The sequence below is a fragment of the Ammospiza nelsoni genome, chromosome 17, assembly GCF_027579445.1.
Source record: "Ammospiza nelsoni isolate bAmmNel1 chromosome 17, bAmmNel1.pri, whole genome shotgun sequence".
In the NCBI taxonomy this organism is placed as follows: domain Eukaryota; kingdom Metazoa; phylum Chordata; class Aves; order Passeriformes; family Passerellidae; genus Ammospiza; species Ammospiza nelsoni.
Window position 1 is genome coordinate 15,682,001 of NC_080649.1, and position 14,764 is coordinate 15,696,764.

At 57.2% G+C, this 14,764-nt stretch overlaps 1 protein-coding gene across 1 annotated transcript in view; it reads left to right on the top strand.

Annotated features, from left to right (window-relative positions):
- LOC132080961 (ankyrin repeat and fibronectin type-III domain-containing protein 1-like) overlaps window positions 1-14,764 on the top strand; it is a 247,480-nt gene that overhangs the window by 221,268 nt on the left and 11,448 nt on the right. The window contains exons 7-12 of the mRNA XM_059484388.1: window positions 9,812-10,013; window positions 10,836-11,043; window positions 11,335-11,529; window positions 11,770-11,883; window positions 12,456-12,553; window positions 14,049-14,139. Of these exons, the coding sequence (XP_059340371.1) occupies window positions 9,812-10,013; window positions 10,836-11,043; window positions 11,335-11,529; window positions 11,770-11,883; window positions 12,456-12,553; window positions 14,049-14,139 (908 nt within the window). The remainder of the gene's footprint in view (window positions 1-9,811; window positions 10,014-10,835; window positions 11,044-11,334; window positions 11,530-11,769; window positions 11,884-12,455; window positions 12,554-14,048; window positions 14,140-14,764) is intronic.

A 14,764-nucleotide genomic window follows, 5' to 3' on the forward strand; every position in this document is an offset into this window, starting at 1 on the left:
AGCACGACAGAAATGGGGCAGCCTGGGGCCCAGGGCTGGGCTGCTCACTGGGGGATTTCACAGGGCGAGGAAGAGGAAGGTGCAGAGGTGGTTCGGAGCGTGGAGGTTGTTCTCGGGGAGGCTCGCTGTGTGAGCAGGGGGGGAGCGCGGGCCGGAGCCGGCGGCTGGAATGCGTGTCCCGCGTAACCCTGGCTTGCGCCGCGTCCAGCCAGTCTGGTGCCGCGCTTCGGGTTTCACGGCGCACTTTAAACCCGGCCATATTTAGCGTGAGCCTCGCCGGCCTGTCAGGGAGGGGAAGCCGCAGCACGACTAATAAAAAAAGCCAAACAAAAACAATGTAATTAAAGAGACTCAGCACTGTGTGTTCCCATAGCAAGAACATTTACCCAAGACTTCCTTGCTCAGATACTTAATGTCAAGCGGCGATTAAAGGCTGGCTTTGTGGCGAGGCAGCGAGGAGGGCTTGCCCGGCCCGGCAGACGGGAGCCCGGGGCCGGTGCCGGTGGGAGGGACCGGCGCCGTTTGGCACGGGAGGTGCCCCGGGACACTGCAGGTACCACGGGGATGCTGAATCCCGAGCAGCACCTCCCGAACCGCTCCGGGCAGAGATGCCCTCAGTCTGTAATGCACAGACCGCTCGACTCCATCCTCACAAAAGTTTGGTAGCACAGAAGCAGAAAAGTGGATTTTCTGTGGATATTCTAGGTAGGAACCTCTGGGCAGGACACGCAGCAGCTCTGTGGGGTAAATCGTTGTGAAAACAGTAAAATCAGCAGAGCTGGGCTGGGCATAGAATCTTCCAGCATCTCCTTCCTGACCCACATCTGTGGGTGGAGACTGTGTGAGCCTCTGAAATGTTGAATTTCCTCCCTCAAGGGATGGTTTGGGGTGTCTGAAGCCAGGCTGTGCCCACTAGTGCCCGTTCATTGCAGCCCAAGGTGTTGCTTATGGGCTGCCTGCCTCGGCTGGTGAGGCAGTCATTGTGCCATGTCCCTCAGCAGCACAGTGCCCAGGAGAGGTGCCCCGTGCCTGGCAGTGCTGTGTGAGGTGTGTGTGCAGGAGGGTGCCCTGCATGGCACGGCCAGCACAGTGGCACTTTGTGATGGCAGCCCTGCCTGATGGCACATGTCACAGGGACACTGCAAGTGAAGGTCTGATTTGGGCTACATTTTCATGGCCATTGAACCACAAGATCCTTCTGGTCTCACTTTTAAGTAGTGATCAGGAGGTCTAATGAAAAAAAATAAAGAAAAGCAAGAAGCAGCCGCATTATTGTGTGGCAGCAGAGTTTGCTCAAGCGTCTCTGCTGCCTTCCTCCCCAAGGGCACTGCTGGGCCTGCAGCAGTGGGGTGTTTTATGGGACACTGTCAGCAAGTGATCTACTTGGTTGGCTCCAGACTTCTCTTGGAGTCCTGAAGTCTCTGTCTTTCCCAGATTCAGCCTGTGATTTAAGTAGGGATGAGACATTTGGGCAGCTCTTTTGTGCTGTGCCAGGGTTCATGGCTGTGCTCAGGAGGACACTGCTGACCCCAGCCCTGTGCTGTGGGATCTCCTGTGTCCAGCCTGTGTCAGTGCCCTCTGCCACAGCTGAGTGAGGACTGGACCCGGGGGTGAGGGGGGTCCTTGCCATGTGTTCCCAGTGCAAGTGCTCCCCAAAGGATGCAAAAACCCTGCAGATTTGGGGAGCAGCCTGGATGGCACAGGAGGAGTGCTCCGAGGGGGAATGCTGCTCTCCACCTCCTGGAGAGGTGCAGGGCACTGGGCACTGCTGGACATTGCAGATCTCGCCCTGGATGTGCTTTTCATTTGGGTTCTGAGCTGCTGGGAGTCAGCTTTCCCTGCAGAGCCGTGCTGTGCCAGGCTGGGTGTCCATGGGGTGTTCTCTGCTCTAGGGGCCATGAGCTTCTCGGGCAGCACAGACACACCGTGTGTGCCCGGCGTGGGGACAGCAGGGACAGTGTGCTGCCATTGCTGCTCGGGCAGGTCTGCCCTGACCCAGGGGCCTGACACCACGCTGAGCTCCTCCAAGCACTGGGGTCTAACAGCGCTGGGTTTCTGGAGCTCCAACAAAAATGTCTTGGCAGGAGAGCATCTATATAAGTTAGTTGTTATTGCTAAACAAAAGAGGCATGCTCGCTTCAGCTCCACTCAAAACAAAACCCAGCAGGTTTGCCAAGTGGGGAGAAAAGAAAAAAGCTGGAGGAAACACAAACAAACAAACAAACAAATAAACAAAGTCTGCTTTGGTGCCCTTCCCTGGACCCAGGTTTCAGTAGGCACGTGCATTTTCTAGGCACACGGTGTTTCTGTGGATCAGAGTGTTTTGCTCCGTGTCTGCATGGCCAGGTCACTGCACAGCACCTAAATGCCTTGGTGGTCTGCACAGCCCAGGGTGGGTAACTGCTGTGCCTGCTGCTCCATGAGCCCTGCTGCCTTGCAGGGATGCTGATCATGGCATTTGGTCCTCGTTCTGAGCGTGCTTTTTGGTGGGTTATGAAATCCCACTCTTTGGAAGGGCTCCCCTACTCATGTTCCATGTTTAATCCAGCCTCTGTTTTGCCAGTCATGAAAAATTACTTATGCTTGGGCAAAAAGAGTGGAAAATGCAAACACATCAGCAGCTCCTCTTCATGCAGGACACGGCATTTCTTGTTGCTGTCCCCATGGCTGTGGGGGAGCTGCTCTGAGTGTTGGTGCCCAGGTGTCCATGGCCATGGTTGTGAATTCCTGCTGCACAGGGCTGAGCACAGCCCTGACATGGGTCAGACCAAGTGTGCTCAGGTGTGGAAAGACCTCTCACACTCAGGTTTTTCTCTCAGGAAACACCTGTATGTTGGTTTTGCCACTTGATCTCATAGGATCATAGTCATGGGACAGCTCAGGTTGGAAGGGACCTTAAAGCCCATCCAGTTCCACCCCCTGCCATGTCAAGGGACACCTCCCACTGTCCCAGGCTGCTCCCAGCCCTGCCCAGCCTGGCCTTGGGCACTGCCAGGGATCCAGGGGCAGCCACAGCTGCTCTGGGCACCCTGTGCCAGGGCCTGCCCACCCTCACAGGGAACAATTCCTCATTCCCAATATCCCATCCACCCCTGCCCTCTGGCAGTGGGAGCCATTCCCTGTGTCCTGTCCCTCCATCCCTTGTCCCCAGTCCCTCTGCAGCTCTCCTGGAGCCCCTTCAGGCCCTGGCAGGGGCTCTGAGGTGTCCCTGGAGCTTCTCCTCTCCAGGTGAGCACCCCCAGCTCTGCCAGCCTGGCTCCAGAGCAGAGGGGCTCCAGTCTTTGAAGCATCTCTGTGGCTCTGGACTCACTTTTCTATGCTGGGGGCCCAGATCTGGGGGCAGCTCTGCAGGTGGGGTCTCACCTGAGTGGGGCAGATTTGCCCCTCTGCCCTGCTGCCCATGCTTGGTGCTGGTCACCTCTTGCTGTGAGCTCCCTGTTGGGGGGAGCTTGGCTGCACTGGGTTGTGTCCCCCTGATAACTGGGTTTTGGGCTGCTCCTGTTCCATTCTCGATACCCCTCTGGACTGAGTTGGAGCATGGTTCAGGAGAGTATCCCTGGCATCTTGTGCTAACACACCACTAGCATCCACATAGCTGTGAGGCTTCAGCAAACTCTGCAAGAGCCCAATCCCTCTTCTGCTCCCAATACCAGCCCTTGTCCTTAGAAAGCCACCAGCACCTTTCATCCCCCCTCCTCCAGGCTCCCTTTTTCTCGCGCACAGAGCCCTGCTGCTTCCTTGTTTGCTGCATCAGGGAGTGGTGGGAGCTCCCTGCAGTGACAGCCACCCCCAGTGACCAGGGGCTGCACAGTGAGCTCATGGCAGCTGCTGTGCCTGAGCCTGACCTCTCACTGCCACCCTGGGCAGGCACCCGAGCTTTCCCTTCCCACTGCCAGCCTGGGCACCCAGAGCCTGGGAGGGCACTGCCCCAGCACAGCACTGCTGGCACAGGAGCTGCTCCCAGCTGTTCCCAGCTGTTCCTGGGGCTCTGGGATGGCCACCCTGACCCTCACCAGCCATGTGTTGGGATCATGGACTCCTCTGGGTTGGAAGGGACCTTAAAGATCACTTAGCTCATCCCACCCCTGCCATGGCAGGGACACCTCCCACTGTCCCAGGCTGCTCCCAGCCCTGCCCAGCCTGGCCTTGGGCACTGCCAGGGATCCAGGGGCAGCCACAGCTGCTCTGGGCACCCTGTGCCAGGGCCTGCCCACCCTGACAGGAAACAATTCCCGCCCAATGTCTGGCCTGGTGAGCTGTGGGCAGGGTGCCATGCCCTGCCGGTCCAGGTGCCCGCTGGGCAGGGCTGTCCAGCCCCTGGCTCTGCTCTCAGGAGCACAGCAGCCCTGGCTGTCAGGGACTGGTTCTCAGCTGGACAACTGGAGGGGCTACGCCCTTCTACAAAATGCACTTAAAATCAAGAAATTGCAACAATTATTAGCACTTTTTACTAGACCAAGATCTGCAGTGTTGCAAACATTAACATTCAGAATATCCATAAACCACATTGTAAAGTACCCAGTGGATTTGCTTGTGTTTGATGCTGGAGGAAGGGAAAAAATGAAGATGCCTTATGCTCATCCATTCTCATGTACTTTTTTAAAAAAAGAAAACCACCTCTATTGCATTGGTTTCCTGAGACAGAATCACAGTTAGAATCACTAAGGTTGGAAAAAAAAACCATTTAAGATCATCAAATCCAGCAATTAACCCAGCACTGCCAAGGCCACCACTAAACAATGTCCCCAAGTGCCACATCCACTTTTAAATCCCTCAAGGGATGGTGACTCCACCACTGCCCTGGGCAGCTGTGCCAGTGCTGAGCACCCTTTCAGGGAAGAGGTTTTCCTGATAACCAGTCCAAACCTCCCCTGGCACAGCTTGGGGCCGTTTCCCCTTGTCCTGTCCCCGTTCCCTGGGAGCACAGCCCGACTCCCCTGGCTGTCCCCTCCTGTCAGGAGCTGTGCAGAGCCACAAGGTCCCCCCTGAGCCTCCTTTTCTCCAGGCTGAGCCCCTGCCCAGCTCCCTCAGCCCCTCCTGGTGCTCCAGCCCCTTCCCAGCTCTGTTCCCTCCTCTGGACCCCCTCCAGCCATGGGAGTTCCAGAACTGACCCCAGACGGATCTGACCAGTCCCAGCTCATCCTTCCACAGAACCCCAGCTTCTTCTATGGAGAGGGTGATGGAGTTTGCTGGTGTGTGGGTTTATGGCACTGCAAACCTGATCATCACCTCCCTGATGGTCACAGAGAGCTGAACTGCTGGGGCAGGCAGAGCACCTGTCCTCTGCTTGCAGGCTGCAGGACAGTAATTAGCAACAAGACCCATTTGTGGCTGGGATAAATTTAGTTTGGCTGCACTGAGACTCTTCAGGCAGAGGAGGTGGGATCTCCTCCCACACCTCCCTGCAGGATGGGGCTTTGCCATGGCTGAGCTGGTGTGGGCTGGTTGGCCCCTGAGGGCAGGACACCTGCAGGTGCTGTTTTCAGCTATCAGTTGCTCCAGGGCAAAGTTTAGCTGTAGATAAATCAAGACCATTTCACCGAGTCCAGATGACTCATAACCACAGGGCAGGAAACTCTTTTATCTTTGGGGCAGCTGGTTTAATATACATAGATGTTCACTCCTGAGCACCGAATAATTTCCATCTCTTTACTTCTCATTAAAAGCAAATCAGAGGAGGGAAAACAGTGAGAAATTTCTCTGTCTCTGTTTCTGCCATCTCTGAGAGAGCTTCCTCCCAGCTGTGCAGTCTGCCTGCACTGGATCATTTGCTGTGTATTTTAATTGGCAGAACAAATGACTTTCTCTCCAAAGCACCACTCCATTTTAAAGCCTGATTCTGCAGGCACGAATGGAGCAGGGATCTGTTACAAGCTCCAGCTTCCATGGAGGGAAGAGCATTCTGTGTGGGAGAGCATTGTTGCCTCCTTTGAGAGAGTGGAATTTACAGGGATTGTTGATGAGCCTGCTGAAAGAGGCACCTTCACCTCTGAGCAGCAGCTGGAGGTGGAGAGGAGAGACAAGAACCTGGGCAGCAGTCAGCTCTTAAACACAAGAGAAAGGGCAAGGTTTTGCTGGAGAACCTCTTGAGTCAGTTCTCTTTCCTAAATATGCCAGGCAGTGCTTTGCATCTCCGGCTTCTCCTGAGGGTCAGGACCTGCCTCCCTGTCTCTTCCTGCCAGCACAGCTCTGCCTGCTCAGGTGCAGGTGGCTTTTCTCTCATGTCTGTGCAGCAGTGACAGCAGAGCTGTGCTGCTGTTGCAGCCCTGTGCCCTCTGCAGGGGCTGTGTGTGCTGTGTGTGCTGTGTGTGTGCTCTGTGTGATGTGTGTGCTGTGTGTGTGCTCTGTGTGTGCTGTGTGTGCTGTGTGTGCTGTGTGTGCTCTGTGTGCTCTGTGTGCTGTGTGTGTGCTCTGTGTGCTGTGTGTGTGCTGTGTGTGTGCTGTGTGTGTGCTGTGTGTGTGCTGTGTGTGTGCTGTGTGTGCTCTGTGTGTGCTGTGTGTGTGCTCTGTGTGTGCTGTGTGTGCTCTGTGTGTGCTGTGCGTGTACTCTGTGTGTGCTCTGTGTGTGCTCTGTGTGTGCTGTGTGTGCTCTGTGTGTGCTCTGTGTGCTCTGTGTGCTGTGTGTGTGCTGTGTGTGTGCTCTGTGTGCTGTGTGTGTGCTGTGTGTGTGCTGTGTGTGTGCTGTGTGTGTGCTCTGTGTGTGCTCTGTGTGTGCTGTGTGTGTGCTCTGTGTGTGCTCTGTGTGTGCTGTGTGTGTGCTCTGTGTGCTCTGTGTGTGCTCTGTGTGTGCTGTGTGTGCTGTGTGCTCTGTGTGTGCTGTGTGTGCTGTGTGTGCTGTGTGTGCTCTGTGTGTGCTCTGTGTGTGCTGTGTGTGTGCTGTGTGTGTGCTCTGTGTGCTGTGTGTGCTCTGTGTGTGCTCTGTGTGCTCTGTGTGTGCTCTGTGTGTGCTGTGTGCTCTGTGTGTGCTCTGTGTGTGCTGTGTGTGCTGTGTGCGCTGTGTGTGCTCTGTGTGTGCTGTGTGCGCTGTGTGTGCGCTGTGTGTGCTCTGTGTGCGCTGTGTGTGCGCTGTGTGTGCTCTGTGTGTGCTGTGTGCTCTGTGTGTGCTCTGTGTGTGCTGTGTGTGCTGTGTGCGCTGTGTGTGCTCTGTGTGTGCTGTGTGTGCTCTGTGTGCGCTGTGTGTGCGCTGTGTGTGCTCTGTGTGTGCTGTGTGCTCTGTGTGTGCTCTGTGTGTGCTGTGTGTGCTGTGTGCGCTGTGTGTGCTCTGTGTGTGCTGTGTGTGCTGTGTGTGCTCTGTGTGTGCTGTGTGTGCTCTGTGTGTGCTGTGTGTGCTCTGTGTGCTCTGTGTGCTCTGTGTGTGCTCTGTGTGCTGTGTGTGCTCTGTGTGTGCTGTGTGTGCTCTGCGTGTGCTGCGTGTGCTGTGTGTGCTCTGTGTGTGCTGTGTGTGCTCTGTGTGCTCTGTGTGTGCGCTGTGTGTGCTCTGTGTGTGCTGTGTGTGTGCTCTGTGTGCTCTGTGTGTGCTGTGTGTGCTCTGTGTGTGCTGTGTGTGCTGTGAGTGTGCTGTGTGTGTGCTCTGTGTGTGCTCTGTGTGCTCTGTGTGCTCTGTGTGTGCTGTGTGTGCTGTGAGTGTGCTGTGTGTGTGCTCTGTGTGCTCTGTGTGTGCTGTGTGTGCTCTGTGTGTGCTGTGTGTGCTGTGTGTGCTGTGTGTGCTCTGTGTGTGCTCTGTGTGCGCTCTGTGTGCGCTGTGTGTGCTCTGTGTGCGCTGTATGTGTGCTGTGTGTGCTCTGTGTATGCTCTGTGTGCTGTGTGTGAGCCCTTGGCATGAGGAGCCCTCAGGAGAGGCTGTGCCAGGAGCTGCTCCCTGTGCATGATGACACGTGGTGTGCACAGGCTGAGGACACCATGTCAGAGCCAGGCAGGCCCCAGAGACCATAGGATTGGTTTTCCACCCTTCCTTGCATTGTGCAGGCGTCTCCCACCATGGTGACACAGTCCTGGGTGCTGCTCCCTCCCTTCCCACCAGAACTCGGCTGCTCAAAGTAGGACTCGGCTGCTCAAAACTCACCCACTCTAGCATGGGTGCTCAGGGGTACTTTGCCACCTGAAGTGACAAAACACTTGTCTGCTTTTGCAAATGGGCCTTTGGTTGGTGTGGCTGGTGCTCAATGTCTGATCCATGAAGCCCTGTGCTCAGATAATGTCCATTTCTGGAGCAACCCAGGGCAGCAACTTGACACTGTGGCTTGGGCCACGCTGGAGCCCTCTAAATCCACAGGCTGAAGCTGATGAGATGAATGATTGCCAGGAGCCAACCTTAGCAGCATTTTCCACTCTTAAATATCACAGTAATAAAAGGTAAAATCATTAAAGTCCTTCTGCAGCCCCCTGTGCCTCATCTGAAATGAGGACGACGAAGGGCGCAGAGCGAGGGGTTATTAATATCCTGTCTCACGATGATGGCTTTATAAACATCCTTACCCCAGGCACAGCCTCGCTGGGCTGCTCTGCCATGACCTTCAGCCAAATGCCATGCTTTTATCACACTTGATATTTAACCAGTAAAGCAAGGGGACGAAGACTTTGCCCCTAAATATCTGACCTTATACACAGGGGGATGGGGCCAAAACTGAGAGAAACTGTGTTAAGTGTAGCCATGCTAAATGCTCCTCAGACCTGATGCTCCTCTCTGGGAGCTGTGCCAGAGCTCCAGCAAGAAGGGGATCAGATGTTTGACGCAGTGGAAACCCTCCATGCCGCAGGGGATGAGTCATGGGCAAGAGCCCCACACAGCAGCAAGGCCACACTCATGCAAAGCTGGGGATTTTGACTGGTGGGAAGAGGTCTTGATGGAGACAGGAGAGCCCTGACTGCAGGGAAAGGAACAGCTCCCACTCTGGAGAGCCCCAGAAAAGACACCAGCTTTCCTTGTGACTGGTAGATCTTGAAAGTAAGAATCAAAATCATGTCCCAATGGCAGGGCATTGGAACTAGATGGTCTTCAAGGTCCCTTCCAACCCAAACCAGTCTGTGATTCTATAATCAGAGAGGAGAAAAGGTTTTGTAGGTTAATGGATGGAAAAGGTAAGGAGCAGCTGTAAAGCCAGGATCTCTTGGTGGGCAGAAGACTGGGGTCACTGGTCCCTATCAGGACCTGACATTGTCTGGATGCCCTTAGAAATGGCCCTTAATGTTCCCTGCTCCCACTTCATGTCCAGAGAATGCCCTTTGCTGGAATAACAACTCTGAGAAAAGTTATGTACCACAAAGAGCAGAGGGATGGTGCTCAGTGCAGGGTTCCTGTGGAAGGGTGGGTGTGGAGAGGGTACACAAGACTGTGCCAGGCCAATGGTGATGGACAGCAATCACCCAGCACGGGTCTGGGGCTGCCAGGCCCTGCAGCCTCCACTGCTGAGGGGGCTGAGATCTCTGTAGGAGCTGGATGGTGGAGACTGGGTGTGTGGAGAGATTGCCCTGCTGGGATGGATCCAGACCAGTTGTAGAGCTGAGCAGCCTGAGGTTGCTTTGGGCATCCCAGCTTGTGTCTGGAAGCAAATGTCTCACCTGCAGGGATCATATGAGCCTCTTGGCACCCCTGCAGGGCCAGCAGCTAGGAACAGATCTGCCTCAGCTGAAAACAGATGGGTGAGGGCATTGCTGGCACTGGCAGCAATGTTCACCTTGCAGCCGTTCACGTTGGCGCTGCCTGGGAGTGCTCTGGCTCTCCAATTGCTGTCTTGGTCCTGACAGTACAGATGTGCCTCTGCCTTTCTGGCACATCCTCCATGCCTCATTTCCCTCCTGGCTTTTTTCCCAGGTCATCCTCCCCTAAAATGACCCAGCAGATGCGGGATCTGCAGCTGGCGCAGGCCAGGAAGCCACCAGGCCCTTCCTCACCAAACGCAGCCAAGAGGCTCTACCGAAACCTGTCCGGGAAATTCCGCGTCAACTACACCTCCTTCGACGAGGGCAGCCTGGTGGGACGGGGGGAGAAGGAGAAGCTCCGCAAGTCCTACCTGGTCAGTGCCTGATAGCTCCATCCAGGTGGGGACAGAGGGTCTGTGTGGGCTGGATCCATCCAGGGGGGACAGAGGGTCTGTGGGGGCTGGATCCATCCACATGGGGACAGAGGGTCTGTGGGGCTGGATCCATCCACATGGGGACAGAGGGTCTGTGGGGGCTGGATCCATCCACATGGGGACAGAGGGTCTGTGGGGGCTGGATCCATCCAGGGGGGACAGAGGGTCTGTGGGGGCTGGATCCATCCAGGGGGGACAGAGGGTCTGTGGGGCTGGATCCATCCAGGGAGGGACAGAGGGTCTGTGGGAGCTGGATCCATCCAGGGAGGGACAGAGGGTCTGTGGGAGCTGGATCCATCCACATGGGGACAGAGGGTCTGGGGGGGGCTGGATCCATCCACATGGGGACAGTCTGTGGGGGCTGGATCCATCCACATGGGGACAGAGGGTCTGTGGGGGCTGGATCCATCCAGGGGGGACAGAGGGTCTGTGGGGGCTGGATCCATCCAGGGGGGACAGAGGGTCTGTGGGAGCTGGCTTCATCCAGGGAGGGACAGAAGGTCTGTGTGGGTGGTGCTGGAGCCTGGGTGGGAGCACAAGATTGTGTTAAGTGAAGCTGTAGCAGTTCAGTTGGAGGTGGTGCAGGAGTTCACTTGGCATCATCCAGATGTGTCTGCAAAGAGCTGTTGCTTGCAAGCCCTTTGGATGAGGGCACCCTCTCCCTGATTGGGTTCATGGGGTGCTAGTGAGCGTCCAGGGTATGTGGTGGGGTGGAGGAGGGTGCCCTGTGCTCAGCCCAGCTGTGTTTCTCCTTTCACCCAGTTCCAGAGCAATGCTGCACTCTTTGAGGCCGTGGAACTGCAGGATCTTGACAGGGTGCAGGAGATGCTGAAGCACTACAGCCCCGAGGAGCTGGACCTCAACACCCCCAACAGCGAGGGGCTCCTGCCCCTGGACATCGCCATCATGACCAACAATGCTCCCATCGCCAGGGCCCTGCTGCAGGCAGGAGCGAAGGAGAGCCCACACTGTGAGTTGGGACAGGAGTCGTGCTGTGCCCATCACCTGGGTCTGCAGCGTGGTGCAGTGGAGCACCCCAGGCAGTGGATGAAGGTGGGGAGGTGATCACTGGGCTCTGGGACACCGGTGCAGGCTGCAGCAGGGCTGCAGGGGAACCACGCACTCAATCAGCCCCGGGACCGGGACACAGAGAGGAGCTGGGGTCTCAGGGTGGGGATTCTTCCAGCAGAGGCAGAGCTTGCCCTAACCACCTTGTCCTCCCTTTCCTCCTGGGCCCGCGGCCGTGTGCTCCCTCCCGCAGTCGTGAGCCTGGAGAGCCGCTCGCTGCACCTGTCCACGCTGGTGCGGGAGGCGGAGCAGCGCGTCAACGAGCTGATGGCGCAGGTGGTGAACGAGGCGCCCCACGCCGACTGCTCCGAGAAGGAGAAGCAGCTCAAGGCCTGGGAGTGGCGGTTCCGGCTGTACAAGCGCATGAAGGCAGGGTTTGAGCATGCCCGTGAGTGCCCGCAGCGCGGCTGGGGCTGTCCCTGCCCCGGGGGAAGGCCTGGGGCAGTGCATGGCACCAACTCCCATCACCTGCACCCTGAGGCCAGGGCTTGCAGTGTGGGTGCATGGAGGGGAGAACATGTTCCATCAGGGAATACGTCCCTGGGACCGGAGAGGGGCCCAAGAGGGACACAGGGAGGTTCAGAGTGACCGTCATGGCTGTAGCAGCCCCTGCCCTCTCTGTCCCCAGGAGTGCCAGATGCCCCCAGCAGCGTCCACCTCTCTGTGGCCAGCAGCACCTCACTGCAGGTGACCTTCTGGGAGCCCCTGAGTGTCAACTCAGCCGTTGTCACCAAGTACAAAGGTAAGGATGGGGATGCCTGCAGCAGGGCAGAGTCACACAGCCAACAGCAGGTGCCTTGCACCCCATGTCAACACAACAGAGCCATAGGCAGTGCTGCCGAGCCCCAGTCAGGCCACTTTTATGCTGGAGGACAGAGGAAGCCACAGCTGCTGGACAGCATGGCCACCACCCAAATGCTCTGAGCTAGACCAAAAATCATCCTGCACCAAGGCAAAATTTGGGGTGTTGCTTGTTGGCTGCTCCCTCATCCTGAACTCTGAGAAGACTTTGTTGTTATGCACCCCTCACCCACTTAAACCAGATATTTTTGGCTTCTGGAAGAATTTCTTCCATCCCCCATTTCTGAGCCACCAATTAGAGGTGCTGAGCCCATCTTATGTGGCTTGGGGAGGACAGCAGCTCCCCATGACCTTCCCCCCGCCATGAATCACCTTTTCCATGCCTGCACTCCGCTGCCTCCATCTCCTGTGCTGTCTGCAGTCCCCCTGCAGCTGCTCTCTGTGACACGCTGCCCCAGCCCTGGTGGCCCCACTCCAGGGCCTCATGGCACCTTGGGGTCTCTGTCCTTGCAGTGGAGTGGAGCTGCTCCCCCACCTTCTCACCACTGCTGGGAGAAGCTGTGATTGACAAGCTGAAGGACCTGCACTTCACCATCCAGGGGCTGGTGTCGGTGAGTGCCCACAGCGGGCAGGGCTCAGCAGGGAGAGCCCACAGCTGGGAAAAGGCCATAGTGCAGCCCATGAGGAGGGGATCAGGCACTGCCACAGGCTGCCCAGGGCAGTGGTGGAGTCATCATCCCTGGAAATGTTCAGAAGATGTGTATTTGGTACCTGGGGACATGGTTTAGTGGTGGCCTTGGCAGTGGTTGGACTCAGTGATCCTAGATGCCTTTTCCAACCTCAATGGTTCTTTGTTTCTGTGATCATTCTGAGCAGGAACAGTAGGGCTGTGTCACACTGTGTGCCATGGGCACAGCCTGGGCAGAGCCAAGACCGTGGGGCTGGGAGAAGCATCTGTCTGTCCCTGCATGGCTGCAGCCCTGACAGTGGGGCACCTCCCTGAGAGGGTGCCTGGGGACTGCAGTGACAACCAGAATGGGCCCATTCACCCAGCTCTGATTTATCTTCTGTCCCCCTCCCCACTCCTGTCTCCATCCATGCTCTTCCTGGGCAGTAAATCAGTGCTCAGCCCTCTGCCACCTGCACAGTCCAACCCCTCAGCCCAGCCCCAGTGTCACCAAGAGGGGGGACCAGCCCCATCTTCATCTCTGGGAGCTTGGCAAGGTCGTGGCTGGTGGGACTGTGGCTCCCTGCTGGTTTATCTCCCTGAGAGCTGCAGGAGCCATGCCTGGGCTAGCACCTGGGACACGGGGACTGTGGTGGGATGGAGCTCAGCATGGGAGCACGAGCAGGTGCTGGGATAAATGGGGTCAGCCTTAGCAGGGGTAGGCAGGCAGGGAGCACTGATTTGAGGAGCAGAGAACCCCTTGGTGAGGTGAGGTGAGGTGAGGTGAGGTGAGGTGAGGTGAGGTGAGGTGAGGTGAGGTGAGAGGGGCTGAGGCCCAGCACAGTGCCAAGCCCAGGAGCTGTCAGGACTGTCTGTGGTGTGGCAGGGAGGGCTCGAGCAGAGCCTGGAGCAGCATCACTGCAAGAAACTGCTCCAAGCCCATCAATCACACTCTCAGAGCTGCTTCACAGGCTCCTGCCACCTTCATGAGTGCCTGGAGGCCTGGCAACATCTGGCAGCTTGGCTGGGCTTTAATCAGAGGCTTTAATCACTGTCACTGTGCTACAAGCCCTTGACAGTGCTGGGCCAGCTCCCTGTCTCCAGGGGCTGGATCCTTACGTGTCCCAGGGGATCGCCAACACCCCAAGCCACAGAAGCACTGAGTCTTTCAGGCTGGAGCATCTCTGACAAGGGACATTTGCAATGTCCAGTCCTTCCTCTGTGTGCCCCAAACCCACCCAGCAGGGCCACAGGGATTCTCTAGTGCCTCATAACAAGGGCTTTGTAAGGAGGGGAGGTGAGAGCCAGTGACTGGGCTGTGGGCTCTAGCTGAGAGCTCCTCATGCTGTACTGGAGCAGAGGGCTGGGGGGAATCCCCCTTGCCTCCCCTGCCAAGCTGGGAGGGGTGGGGTGTGCTGAGTGTGCTGCTCTCCTTGCAGGGCACGGCGTACCACGTCCGCGTGTCTGCCTACAACATGAAGGGCTGGGGTCCCCCGCAAGCCTCCACGCCCCCCTTCGCCATCCCCTCCAGTGAGTACCCCTGGCAACACCCCCATGGAGGCCAGCGTGGGGCAGGGGGGGCAGGACAGCCCCCTGTGCCATGCAGGGGTCCCTCTCACTGCTGGGATGGGAGCGAGAGGAGCTGGGGCAGAGTTTGGGGTCTCAGGCCCAGCAGGGAGGCTGTGCCTGGGGTCTGGGGTGCTGCCTGCAGCCAGCAGGGGCTTTGCAAACAGTGAGTTTTCAGCCTTGGGTTACCCTTGGCACCTGGGAAAGTCTGAGCCATTTCAGGCCACCTGGATCAGCTCATCCCATGGAGGAAGCTGGGAGGTGGCAAAGAGCCCAGACTCAGAGGGGTCCTGGGTGGCAGTGGCCTCTGTGCCACCCATCCAGCCCAGACCCAAGGACCTGCATTCCCTGGCATGGAGCTAAGATGGGGGTCACAAACCCCAACTGAGACCAGCTCTGGGCTGTCAGCACTCTCCTCCCCATGCTGGCCCTAGGGAAAGTGTAATGAAACAGCCACAAGGAACCCCAGGGGGCTGGGTGGAGAAGGGCCAGGAGGACTGAGCGGGGAGGAGCAGCCCAAAGGTGAAGTTCTGCACTAAGGGGGCTCCAGAATGGCCTCTGCCACTTGTCACCAGTCCCAAAACAGATG